The sequence below is a fragment of the Clytia hemisphaerica genome, unplaced genomic scaffold (genome assembly GCF_902728285.1).
Source record: "Clytia hemisphaerica strain Z4C2 unplaced genomic scaffold, Clytia hemisphaerica genome assembly, whole genome shotgun sequence".
Taxonomy (NCBI): Eukaryota; Metazoa; Cnidaria; class Hydrozoa; order Leptothecata; family Clytiidae; genus Clytia; species Clytia hemisphaerica.
Window position 1 is genome coordinate 437,790 of NW_027103806.1, and position 12,819 is coordinate 450,608.

The 12,819-nt window shown below is 38.1% G+C and overlaps 1 protein-coding gene across 1 annotated transcript in view; it reads left to right on the plus strand.

Annotated features, from left to right (window-relative positions):
- The window catches only part of LOC136806427 (hyaluronan mediated motility receptor-like), a 37,076-nt gene that overhangs the window by 22,865 nt on the left and 1,392 nt on the right, over positions 1-12,819 (plus strand). The window contains exons 18-19 of the mRNA XM_067062999.1: positions 2,708-2,824; positions 3,037-3,243. Of these exons, the coding sequence (XP_066919100.1) occupies positions 2,708-2,824; positions 3,037-3,243 (324 nt within the window). The remainder of the gene's footprint in view (positions 1-2,707; positions 2,825-3,036; positions 3,244-12,819) is intronic.

Genomic DNA, 12,819 nt, shown 5'->3' on the forward strand with positions numbered 1-12,819 from the left:
ATAAAGATAAGAAAGATATTATATGCAAGGAAAGAAAAAACCTTTTATCATAATAAGAACACCAGTTATTTACTTTTTACATTACGGTTCGCAAACAATAATGTTGAAAATAAAACAAAGGGAATTTATTTATTCAATTAGCTCAAAAAAGCATGTTTATTTATCAGCAGTTTTATAGTGCATCTTTTTGAACGGTTCTTTTTAGTAAATTGACTTAATTGACTTTAAACTTTAAACTTTAAACCGTCATATCTTCAAATCTAGAAGGAATTAGAAGTTCGTTCATAGCTCGATGGATAACTTAGAGCCTCTTCTTTCTTTTGCACGGATCTAATTTGCTTGAATACAGAATCTAGTAAAACATTATTTACGATCTAGTTTTTGTTCACTCTTGATGCAATACACATTGTTTTTTATTAGCAGCTCCAAATTTCGGGTCAGGGCTGGGGTCGCTTAGCATTTAACGGATTCTAGCTCGTTTTTCTTTCTGTACCAACCAAACAGTACAGCGTGTGAATACACTTCATTAATTAAAAATGTTTGATAGTAAAATAGAACATATTGCACGGCTTGCCACGTTTCAATACACATAAGCATAGATCCACGGGGGGGGGGGCACTCAAGGTAAACGACCTACCGTACGTGCGGCCCTTTTTTCCAAGCTTCCCAAAGTACACTGTAAGGGTGGAAATTAGCAAAAATGAGAATAAGTGCACTCTAAGGGTTTAAAATTTGGTCAAAGCCAGTCCGGCTTTTAGAATTTCATCCGAACAAGTGTCATGTTTTAACACTGGGTAAATTTTGGAACATCAAATATGTCCATCCCTATCAGGATCTGTTCTAGAACATGTTGACCAAGAAAAAGATCTAGGAGTGATAATCGATAGTGACCTGACCTTTGAAGCCCATATATTCAGTAAAATCAAGAAAGCTAACTCTATCGTTGGCTTGATTAGCAGGAGCTTCGAATTTCTCTCACCAGATATGTTTCGAACGCTTTTCATTGCATTTGTCAGACCCCATTTGGAATATGCACATGTAGTATGGTCTCCAAGGCTAATCAAACATATCAATGCAATCGAGGGCGTCCAACGAAGAGCTACAAGGCTAGTTAGTTGCTATAGAAACTACTCATACGAAGATCGGCTACGACTCATCAATCTACCTAGCCTAAAGACCAGGCGGCAAGTTGGTGATATGGTGGAAGTTTTCAAGAACCTCCACATTTATGACGAGTCTATAAGATCAGAGAAATTTACTCCTCGAACACGACCACGACGTCAGCATGATTACGAGCTTCAAAGGAACTTTGCTAATGACGGTATGAGAGGCTACCAAAGCAACTCTCTTTTTTACAGAAGTGTGAAACCTTGGAATGATCTAGAAGAAGATATTGTTGAAGCACCATCCTTACAAGTCTTCAAAGAGCGTTTGATAAAAGAAAGGGAGAAAAAACTTTATAAAATGTAAAATCAAAAGTTCTGTTTCATAGGAGGTCAATAGACGTGCGAAATATATTGCTATAAAAAAATAAAAATAAAAAATAAAAAAAATAAAAAATTAGGTTCCCACTTAGGTTCCCCCATCCCACTTTTCAGGTGTTCATTTAGGTTCCCACTTAGGTTCCCCCATCCCACTTTTCAGGTGTTCATTTAGGTTCCCACTTAGGTTCCCCCATCCCACTTTTCCGGTGGTCATTTAGGTTCCCACTTAGGTTCCCCCATCCCACTTTTCCGGTGTTCATTTAGGTTCCCACTTAGGTTCCCCCATCCCACTTTTCAGGTGTTCATTTAGGTTCCCACTTTAGGTTCCCAGGTTCCCCCATCCCACTTATCCGGTATGCCGTATTGCGGAGCCCTAGAATCAGCATTGAAAAAAACGAATATGAGTAACAGCAAAATATCTTGGAATTCCGTTCCTACCAGCTTGGCGTGATTTTTAAATATAATGTTAATTTTTTGTCTAAATAAATAATTTGCATTCCTACCAGGGGGGGGGGTCGGTAGTAAAATCTCAGACATAATGACGTTTACTACGGTGATGGTGTGACGAAAAATTGAAAAAAAAAATTATTACCCAGGGTAGTTAAATACTAAATAGGTGGTATCTATGTGTTAAATGTTGAAAAAAATTTACTACCTGGATAGTTAAAACTGGTAAAATTAACAAATTTTAGCTATTTTTGTAATTCTTTTAATTTTCTGGATGACTTTTCTGAAAAAATCTGAAAATTTTTGTAATTTGAAAAAATTTTCTGGTGGAAAGTTGTTTGCTGCACAAAAAATTCTCGAAATTTTTTGTCAATATAAAAGAGACTTTAATTCTAAGGGCAAAACACTAATTTTTCCACTAAGTGAAAAATGTGTCACAGAAATAATCATTTTTTAGCTTTTTTGTAAAATCAGTCTAAAAAGCAACCAAAAAATAGGTGGTCTCCATGACAAATTGTCCCAAAAACTTTTACTACCAGGGTAGTAAAATACCTCTTCCAAGAGTCTGGGTGGTGGTATGTAAAACTTCGTAAAAATCATTTTACTACTCATATATGTCTGAGATTTTACTACCGACCCCCCCCCCTGTTCCTACTGCAAGATCAGCAAGCAGCTTCATATATGTATAGTTTGACTTTAAATCCAGTTGGTTGAAAAGTGCATCACATGGCTTCCGTGTCTTAGAATTATAATTTCATTTCTCCTTTCCCTTTTAGACAATTACCTCAATAGTCGCTATGATGAAAACGCCCATTCCATCCGACCAAATAATCGGCACCCAAAGACTAAATCGTACGATTCTGGGATGAATAATTTCGGTAGCTCCAGCCAAGGTATTGTTATTCTTGATAGAATCGTCAACACGGAGCCCAACCTTTTTTCTAACTGCGTTTTTCCTTTAGAGAAAATCATTAACTATATGTAGGATTAAATGATTAAACGACTAAATGATTTAATGTGAAAGTAATTTTACGGGCAAGAAAAGGTTAATTTGAGTGTTTTTTTAAGCCGGTATAAATTCTTAATGTTATGTTCTTTAAAATAGATTCTTCACCGGCACTGTCTCCACGAAATATTTATTCTCCAACATCTTCTCTTCCGTTTTGTCCGACTTCATCGCACGAAATCCGAATCGGGATGAAGATCAGTTTGTCACGTGCTAGTGGTAGATTGTCACGTGGTCAAGTCAAATGGATTGGAACGTTACCTCATCACCAAGGAGATTATATCGGCGTTGAATTAGAATCGGAATGTGAGAGGCTTTTTTCTAATAAATACTTTGTGCTTGAACAAAAGAAAAATTTAAAGAGGTAGGCCTGGGTATCCAGACTCAAAATTTTAGAGAAATAAAAAATACCTCAACATACAAATTTCTAAAATTATAGAGTCTGGTTTGATAATGTGTGTGGGCGAACCCTTGTTGACAGAAGCTTTGAACTTTGAAAACCCAGTCAGACAAGCACATAATCAACTTAGCATTAAACATCAATGAAAATCTCTAAACACTATCAAAACTGCCCAAAACAACAACATAAAGCCAGCCACGTGCTTAATTATTCACAAAAAGTTCTTTTGATGACTCGGCAATTTGCATAAATTGTTCGGGCGCTATAATGTGGCAGATGGGCGTATAGAAAAACCCGCGAAAATCTTGATAATAAGCAACTGAGCTCGCATCGGCCAATCATTTTTTGCATCCTCAAATTTGGATGCATGCTATCTAGGTAGACCAGACCGTAAACAAGATACAAAAATTATAAATATTCGCTTTCATGATATAGGAAGGAGGCGCGCCTCTAAGCTGACAAAACATAATAAACAAAGAATTTCTCAAAAATTTGTGCATTTGCGCGGAAGAAAGAGAATATGTTCCTTTTTGGCCCAGCTAGCTTTAGCGTACTGGGCCTTTCATTAGCATTCTGCCCGGTGTCAGTGTGTAACAATTTACTAGGCGATACGCGTTTTCAAGCACAGCACAGGCTAGTACATATTGTGAAGGATTTGATTGGCTGTTAGAACATGATTGACAGAATAAAAAACAATTGAAATCGTCTTTATTGGTTAAAAACATAAAAGGAGAAAATACAATTAACTATTAAAACTATAAGAATATAACAGATGTAGTACGTTTTAAGAAAAACAATGCGATTTACACAGAAATAATCGTAACAAACCTTCTTCTCTTTAGGAAGATGTTCTTTTAAAAAAAAGTTGTTTTTACATTTCTCTATCATGTGAACAGTTCAGTTGTTCACTTGTTAGGAAAAAAACTAACATCTCTGTATATAAGATTAAATATTATGAAGTATTTCTCATTGTTGTAAATTTAGATAAACTCCTTTTTTTCGCTTAGATAAACTTATTTTTTTCGCTTTGATAAACTCACCTTTTTTCGCTTAGATAAACTGACTATTTCATCGCTTTAATAAACTCACATTTTTCGCACTGTTTTTTTTTCGCTTTAACAAATTTTTTCATTGGCAGGCTTGTTCTCTGGTTGGTAGAGATTCACCATGCTGAATTTGAGCTCTGGCGAACGCCGTGTGACCCGGCAATCGTCCTTACGGGAAGGTCTTGCGCTGTAATAAGTCCAGACCGACTTAAGGCAAAATCTAATCGGGCGCTGTGTCTTCAATTTTGGTGCTACGTCTTAGATATTTTGCAGGCTTGTTTTCCATTTCGTAGAAATGCCTCACTGAGAGTTTGACCGGCTGAAAACGCCGTACGGCCCGGCAATCGTCCTTACGGGAAGATCCTGCAGCGCACCTTTCGCTGCCCCATAGCTGGGTGACCGGTGACGGTGGAGTGATAAGATTTGGCATGCTTTCCCCCTCCGATATGCTTGATGTCTCCAGAAAGTTTCAAGCCGTGAAACCCACCCAGTCCGGCGCTAGGAGAGGGGGGTCATTTACGGTCCCGTAGCGCCCTTCTGTCAACTTTTCAGAACTTTGGACCTATGTTTTCGGAATCTACACCAAAAAAAACATGAAATATCAAAACCTTTAAAATTTTAAAGGTGACCCTGACCCGATTCGAGCTGGGGATCCCAAGTGCGTAAACCCAATACCGTGGAAAGCACAGGTCGAAATCATATATCGACGCTGTGCCGACGAATCGAGATTCTATTCAGCGCGCAATCAACGAAGACAAAAGTAACCATGACGACCATCCAAGATCTTGGATGAAGTTCAAAGTTGATGTTTTTATTCCCGTTGTTGAAAACATAACTGAAAAAAGTCATCGATGCTTTTTAAAAAGAGTCGGTGATAGATCGTAACATAGGCCGTGTTCAGACCTAGGTTTAAAGTAATTATGTCCGCATGCCTCTTTTATATTCCTTTTGTATTTAACTGCACGCTCCTCATTAGTTAAACCAAAGTTTAAAAAGGAATCACCCTCTGGTTTAAAAAAAAGGTTTTTACGATTTCGTGACAGTTCTCTGAATAGACGAAATCAGAATTTGCAAGTGAAAAGCATGCTCCTTTTGTAAATTATGAAAGGAGAACGTGAAATTTATGACTTAGAGACGCTCGGAGCGTCTCTAGCAATTTAGGCAGTTAACGGGCTTTTAATGAGAATATCATGGATCGATGGACCCATACTCCGCATCAAAAACGAAGGAGATTCCTTTTTCCTCTCTTATGTAATCTATCTAAAAGATGAAATAGCAATTAAGTCGTTGCATTTCTTAATTCCCATATCAACTTACTACTACTTAAGCCTTAAACTTAAACTTTCAGGTCTGAACACGACCATAAAGTCTGTCTATTATTTCGATTCAATTAAAGTGATATTTCCATAATTAATAGTTGAGTAATTACTGTTATACATTTGGGGATCATGTAAAAGATTTCTTTCGAAAGAAACTCATTTCAATTACACTTGGAGGTTTCTGGGGAATTCGTAAATAGTAAACTACATACTGATACAGTCTGCTAGACATTAATAAGGTAATATTTGCTCTTCATCTTTGATTCTTTCTACAGTGATTAGATTGACACATGCGCTATAAAATTTCTATTATTGGTCTTCAGAGGTTAATATATTCCTTGAAAACTTAACCTCTGATACTCAGGGTATGAACCCAACGCCTTATACCACTGGGCCAACTTCAAGCCTTGCGCTGGCGAAATTTCTCAGGGGTGTCATTCCTTCGCTAGCTTGACTTGGTCCAGAGCTCATTAGGGACTCCTCAGAGTATATCTTGGTCTTGGTTGATGGTGTACGTCACCGCCAAGTCGTTCACGAGTTGTAGAAACGTCGCACTGCTTTCCATCACACCGGGGGCTCCGAGCTGGTCTGGTACGAGTTCTGAACCCCCTCTATAGCCTTTCCGTGAACTTTTCAGGACTTTGGACCACTTTTTTTGGAATCTACACCAAAAAATATCAAAACCTGGTCAAAAAGTAGACCGAACCTGATCGGATTCGATCAGGGGATCCCCAGTGCGTGAACTTTGGACCACTGGGCTTACTGATGGCCGAGTGCTGGGGTGTGAGGGCTTGTTAATGAGCTCTAAAGCGCCCTTAGAGCATTCTTGAGGCTTGGCTAAAGGTGCAAAAGTAAAGCAGCACCACCCAAAAGCATAGCATAGCATTACTAACATCACTAGGAGAAAAACCTCCACCTCCGCTCCACGGCACCGGGAGTTCCCAGGGGGTCCCCCATCCAAGTACTATGCTTAACTTCCGTGATCTGACGAGAACAGGTGCTTTCATCCTGGTATGGACGTGGAGCATGCCTGGAGTGCTTTTTCTGGCTATGTGTACCTTGCTCAGAGCTGACTAAGCAGTCAGGCAAAGTTCTCCGGTGAGACCGACTAAATAGTCAGGCAAAGTTCCCCGGTGGGACCGATTGAGGCCTCTACAGCCCTCCACAGCCCCCGTAGCCTATCGGTCTCCTTCGGATACACTCTGCTTTGATCTCCCTCAAAGCCAGCACCCACCCTCAGCCCTCCAAAGCTTTTAAAAGGCTTGGAAAGGCTTGGAAAGGCTTGGAAAGGCTTGAAACTTGGCGAAACTTGGTCAAAATTAGAAAAAATGACCTCTTTTAGGTACCAGCACAGACGGCCCCTGGGGGTCCTGGTCGGGGTTCCAGGGGGTTCAATTGGTGCCCATTGGTCAGGGGGATGTGAGGGTACACGCTTGCACCGGTGAGGGTCCTTCAAAAATCCTCAAAGTGTCTTCAAAAGCCGGCAAAAACTGCCGAAAATGACCTCCTTTGGGTACCAGCCCCGGTGGGACCAATTGAGGCCTCTACAGTCCCCCACAGCCCTTCGGACCGCTTCGGATACCCTCTGCCTTGCTTTCCCTTAAAGCCAGCACCCTCCATCAGTCATCCGAAGCCTTTAAAAGGCTTGGAAAGGGAAAGGCTTGAAAATTGGTCAAATTTGGAAAAAAAAATGACCTCCTTTGGGTACCACCGTGGACGGCCCCTGGGGGTTCCAGCTAGTGTGCTGGGGGGGGTCTGATCGGTGCTCACTGTTTAGGGGGATGTGATAGTACATGCCTGCACCGTTAGAGGTCCTTCAAATTTCCTCAAAGTGCCGTCAAAAGCCGGCAAAAATTGCCAAAAATGTCCTTCTCAATTGAGACTGTTACACCCCTATCCCACCAGGAAAAATCGCCGCTGAGACCAATTGAGGGCTCTACAGCCCTCCACAGCCCCCCATAGTCCTTTGGACCCCTTTGGATACCCTCTGCCTTGCTCTCCTTCGAAGCCAGCACCCTCCATCAGTCATCCAAAGCCTTTAAAAGGCTTTGGAAAGGCGTGAAAAGGCTTTGGAAAGGCTTGAAAAGGCTTGAAAATTTGTAAAAATTCGTCCAAATTGGAAAAAATGACTTTCTTTCTCCAGGGGATTAAGGTGGGGTCAAAATGCTTGCAACGTCAGGGGGGGTCTTGCAGTTACTCCTTGACACTATGTGGAGTAACTCCAATTTTGGACAATTTCTTCAGACACCACCACCCTTGCAGTTATTCCATAGTGTACTAACTGATTTTACCCTCAAAATTGGTGTATACCACCCCCAAAAATGCCAAATTTGGCAATTTTTTCACTGTATTCCTCACTTTTGATACCATTTTACTGGGTACGTCCTATTAACGACCGTTCAAGAGTTAAATATCTCAATCATTTTCCAAGTTTGTTAAAATATCTTTCATGCCTTGATTGAAGAAAAAATTTTGTAATTTTTTTTTTGACTTTTGAAAAAAATGTTTTGAATTTTTTTGCTTCCGGAATTTTTAAAAACCTAAAATTTTAAGTGAAAAATTGAAAAATGTGCTCACTTAGTACACCATATCCGACCAAAATGGACAATTTTGGGCTTAGGCACCACCCATGTTGCAGTTAGTCCACTGGTGGAGTAACTGTTTTCCCAAATTTTGGTTTATATACCACTACGGTAGTAATTGTCATAGTCATTTTGAGCAAAGATGCATAGTATTAATGTTTTCAGAATTAGAAAAAAATTTCATCGAAATTTGATGACGTCATCACTTTTCGGCCAAAAAACTAAAATCCTTGAAAAATGCTGATGTCATCAAGATTTTAAAAAACTTTTTAAATCTTTTGAAAATTTGCCTTGAAATGTATTTTTGGTGAAAATTTGAAATTATTTTGATGATTCTATCAAAAGTTATTGGAATTTCAATTTTTATGACGTCATTAAAATATCGCAAAATTGAAGATTTTTGCCTAGACTGGATCTTATTCTACTTAGTTATACGCTTCGTTTGAGACTAAAATGAGTTTATGAAAATGATTTGTAACGTTGCAAGAATTTTGACCTCCACGGACCCGCCTTATTCCCCTGGAGTTGGGTACCACCGCGGACGGCCCCTGGGGATCCCGGCCGGGGTTCCAGGGGGTCCAACTGATGCCAACTGGTTAAGAGGGATGTGAGGGTACACGCCTGCATCAGTGTGGGTTCTTCAAAATTCCTCAAAGTATCGTCAAAAGCCGGCAAAACTCGCTCCGTGGACCGATTTCAGGGCCTCTCGGACAGCAAACGGGGGTTCCCAAACGGCCCCCGGACCTAAGCCAGAAAGGGTGACACACATGCTTTGCATATCGACCAGTTTGGATGTCTGGGGTATCCTGGAAGTCTCGCTATAAAGGGATTTCCGCATGCCCAAAAATCGCCATTTTGACCCGCTGGAAGGCCCTTTCCGGGTCAGGAACAGGCCACCGGGGTTCGTACGGGTCGGGACCGATGCCCTGCGTCCATCCCAGCCCATCAGAACATTAAAGAAGGCCGTCCGGCTTCAAGCGTGCCTTAAAACCGGAGATTTAGAAAGTTGGTATTAAAGGTTTTCCGGATTCGTTCCGGACTTTCACGGGCCTTCGGAAGTCTCAGCCGGGCTGGAATGGTCGAAGGTACCCTTCTGCTTTGTCCTCAGACCGTTTTCAACGTTAAGGAAGGCTTACAGGACTTTTGGGGGCCAAACAGACCGAGCTATGGTTACGGTACTCTTAAAAATGGCATTTCCGGAATTTCCTGAGCCGGGAAAAGCCGGTATAATATCCCAAACGACCCAAATCGCCGGTCTTTATGCCCGAACATCTTTTCCACTTTTCAAGTTCATTATAACATGCCTTGGGGGCCTTGCAGAAGCCTCCAAGGGTTTCAGAAAGTCACGAGTTCCGGAGGTTTGCCAGGGAGTTCCGGAGGGGTCCGAAAAGTCCGGAACACCCAAATTGGGTCGGGCCACACCTAAGGAAGGTGTGGTATACATATGAAGCACAACAGACTAGTGGTTGGTGAACTACGGTCGATAGACCGTCTGGCTACTTTGGCTTACTTCCCAATTCTTTGCTACACCTCTACTTTGAGTGACGTCATTTTAAGGCTTTCAAATATAGACGCGAGTTTGTAGGAAAAGTGAGTTTATCAAAGCGAGAAAGTTGACTTTTATCTAAGCGAAAAAAATGAGTTTATCTAAGCAAGAAAATTGACTTTTATCTAAGCGAAAAAAACAACAATCGCAAAATTGCGACTTTAAATATTTCCTTGAAAATGATTGTCATTATTGGCATATACTAGCAAGTAGTTGCCACTAAGAATACCCCGCAGAGCTTCCTTTCGAAATATCCCTAAGTAAGCAAAATAACGCATGTGTAGATTTTAAATTCGTTTTATCGATAAAATATAAGTCGGAGGAAGAAAGCTTGGCTTCAACTTTACTTTTGAGATGACATGGGATAGACGGTCGCTCACATCTCAAAAAGAGAAGTTATCGCTCACATATTATCACAGTGAAAACGCCGAAAATTCTGAAATTGATTTGATTCTTATAAAGTAGACACTTATAATAAAAATAAATATGCTCATCTTTTTCGCCATACTTTGTTTACTTTGTAAGAACTAATTACCGAAAGATATATTGCCTTCAATCAAGAGTTAGTGATTTGATTCTTATAAAGTAGATGCTTACAATAAAAATAAATATGCTCATTTTTCGCCATCCTTTGTTTACTTTCTAATAACTAATTACCGAAAGGCATATTGCTTTCTCAATCAAGAGTTATTGATTTGATTCTTATAAAGTAGATGCATATAATAAAAATAAATATGTTCATTTTTTTCGCCATCCTTTGTTTACTTTCTAATAACTAATTACCGAAAGATATATTGCCTTCAATCAAGAGTTATTGATTTGATTCTTATAAAGAAAATGCTTATAATAACGATAAATATGCTCATCTTTTTCGCCATCCTTTGTTTACTTTCTAATAACTAATTACCGAAAGATACATTGCCTTCAATTAAGAGTTATTGATCTGATTCTTATAAAGAAAATGCTTATAATAAAAATAAATATGCTCATCTTTTTCGCCATCCTTTGTTTACTTTCTAATAACTAATTACCGAAAGATACATTGCCTTCAATCAAGAGTTATTGATTTGATTCTAATAAAGAAAATGCTTATAATAAAGATAAATATGCTCATCTTTTTTGCCATCCTTTGTTTACTTTGTAATAACTAATTACCGAAAGATATATTGCCTTCAATCAAGAGTTATTGATTTGATTCTTATAAAGTAGATGCTTATAATAAAAATAAATATGCTCATCTTTTTCGCCATCCTTTGTTTACTTTGTAATAACTAATTACCGAAAGATATATTGCCTTCAATCAAGAGTTATTGATTTGGTTCTTATAAAGAAAATGCTTATAATAAAGATAAATATGCTCATCTTTTTCGCCATCCTTTGTTTACTTTGTAATAACTAATTACCGAAAGATACATTGCCTTCAATCAAGAGTTATTGATTTGATTCTTATAAAGAAAATGCTTATAATAAAAATAAATATGCTCATCTTTTTTGCCATCCTTTGTTTACTTATTAATAACTAATTACCGAAAGATACATTGCCTTCAATCAAGAGTTATTGATTTGATTCTTATTATTATTATTATTATTATTATTATTAATTTATTTGGTAAAGCAGGTCAGGTTCTATATACAAAACTATATACAATTATACACAATTCTGTACATATTGGCAGTAAAAAACTGATGTGGACCTACTGGCTAAAAAACGAAAAAGTAAAATCTTGTGAATCAAGCTAAAAGTTGGTTGAATCAAGCTAAAAGTTAGTTGAATCTAGGAGTTTTTTGTATAGGAACAAAAAGTTGATTTGGATTAAGACTCAGGAGAATTTAGGAGAAATATACATATATAAAAGTACATAAATAAAATCTAGGTAATAATAAGCTAAAAATTTGCGAAGAAAAAAAATATATATAGATATTCAGTAAATGTAATTTAGTAATAAACATAATCTTTATATAATAGTGCACGACCCGTCATATTAAAATTAATTTTATCCAAACAATCAGATTTATTCAAGGCTTTTGTAAAAGCTTTGTAAGTTTTTATTTCCCGTATTGAGCTGGGAATGTTATTCCAAACAATAACTGCTCTGTACATAAATGATCGTTTATAATCAACAAAGGTGAATTTTGCCTGGTCAATTTTTGAAGATTTTCTATTTCCACGTGTATTTGATTTGCTGATAAGTTCCGATAAAAGTGGTGAGCTGAGACCGTTGTATATTTTGTACACTTTACACGCAATGCTCTTCTTATAATAATAAATAATTTCCTTCCATTTGGCCTGTAACAGAACATGGATATCTGGGACTGATTTCTTTATCCGCTGAATGAAGCGGGCAGCTCTTATATGAACTTTTTCAATGCTTGATAGTAAGGCATCGGAACAATTTCCCCAAATCAAAATAGCATACAGGACGGATGGTAATATTCCTTGAAAATAGATGGTTGAAAGTAGATGCTTATAATAAAAAGAAATGTGCTCATCTTTTTCGCCATACTTTGTTTACTTTGTAAGAACTAATTACCGAAAGGTATATTGCCTTCAATCTTATAAAGTACCAAGTAGCAACAAAAGAGATATCGCATTTACTTTCTTTAGGCGCTAAAACGGGCGTCAGTCAGGGCGTACGGAAGGCGTTTTGACATCAGAACCTGACGAAAGCCTAGTCCCTTTTAACAAATATTTCCCTTTTGGAAAACGGGAAATATTTAATTAGTTTATCTAAGCGAAAAAAGTGACTTTATCTAAGCGAAAAAAGTGAGTTTATCTAAGCGAAAAAAGTGAGTTTATCTAAGCGAGAAAAGTGAGTTTATCTAAGCGAGAAAATTGACTTTTATCTAAGCGAAAAAAATTATTTTATCTAAGCGAAAAAAGTGAGTTTATCTAAGCGAAAAAAGTGATTTTATCTAAGCGAGAAAAATTGACTTTTATCTAAGCGAAAAAAATTATTTTATCTAAGCGAAAAAAGTGAGTTTATCTAAG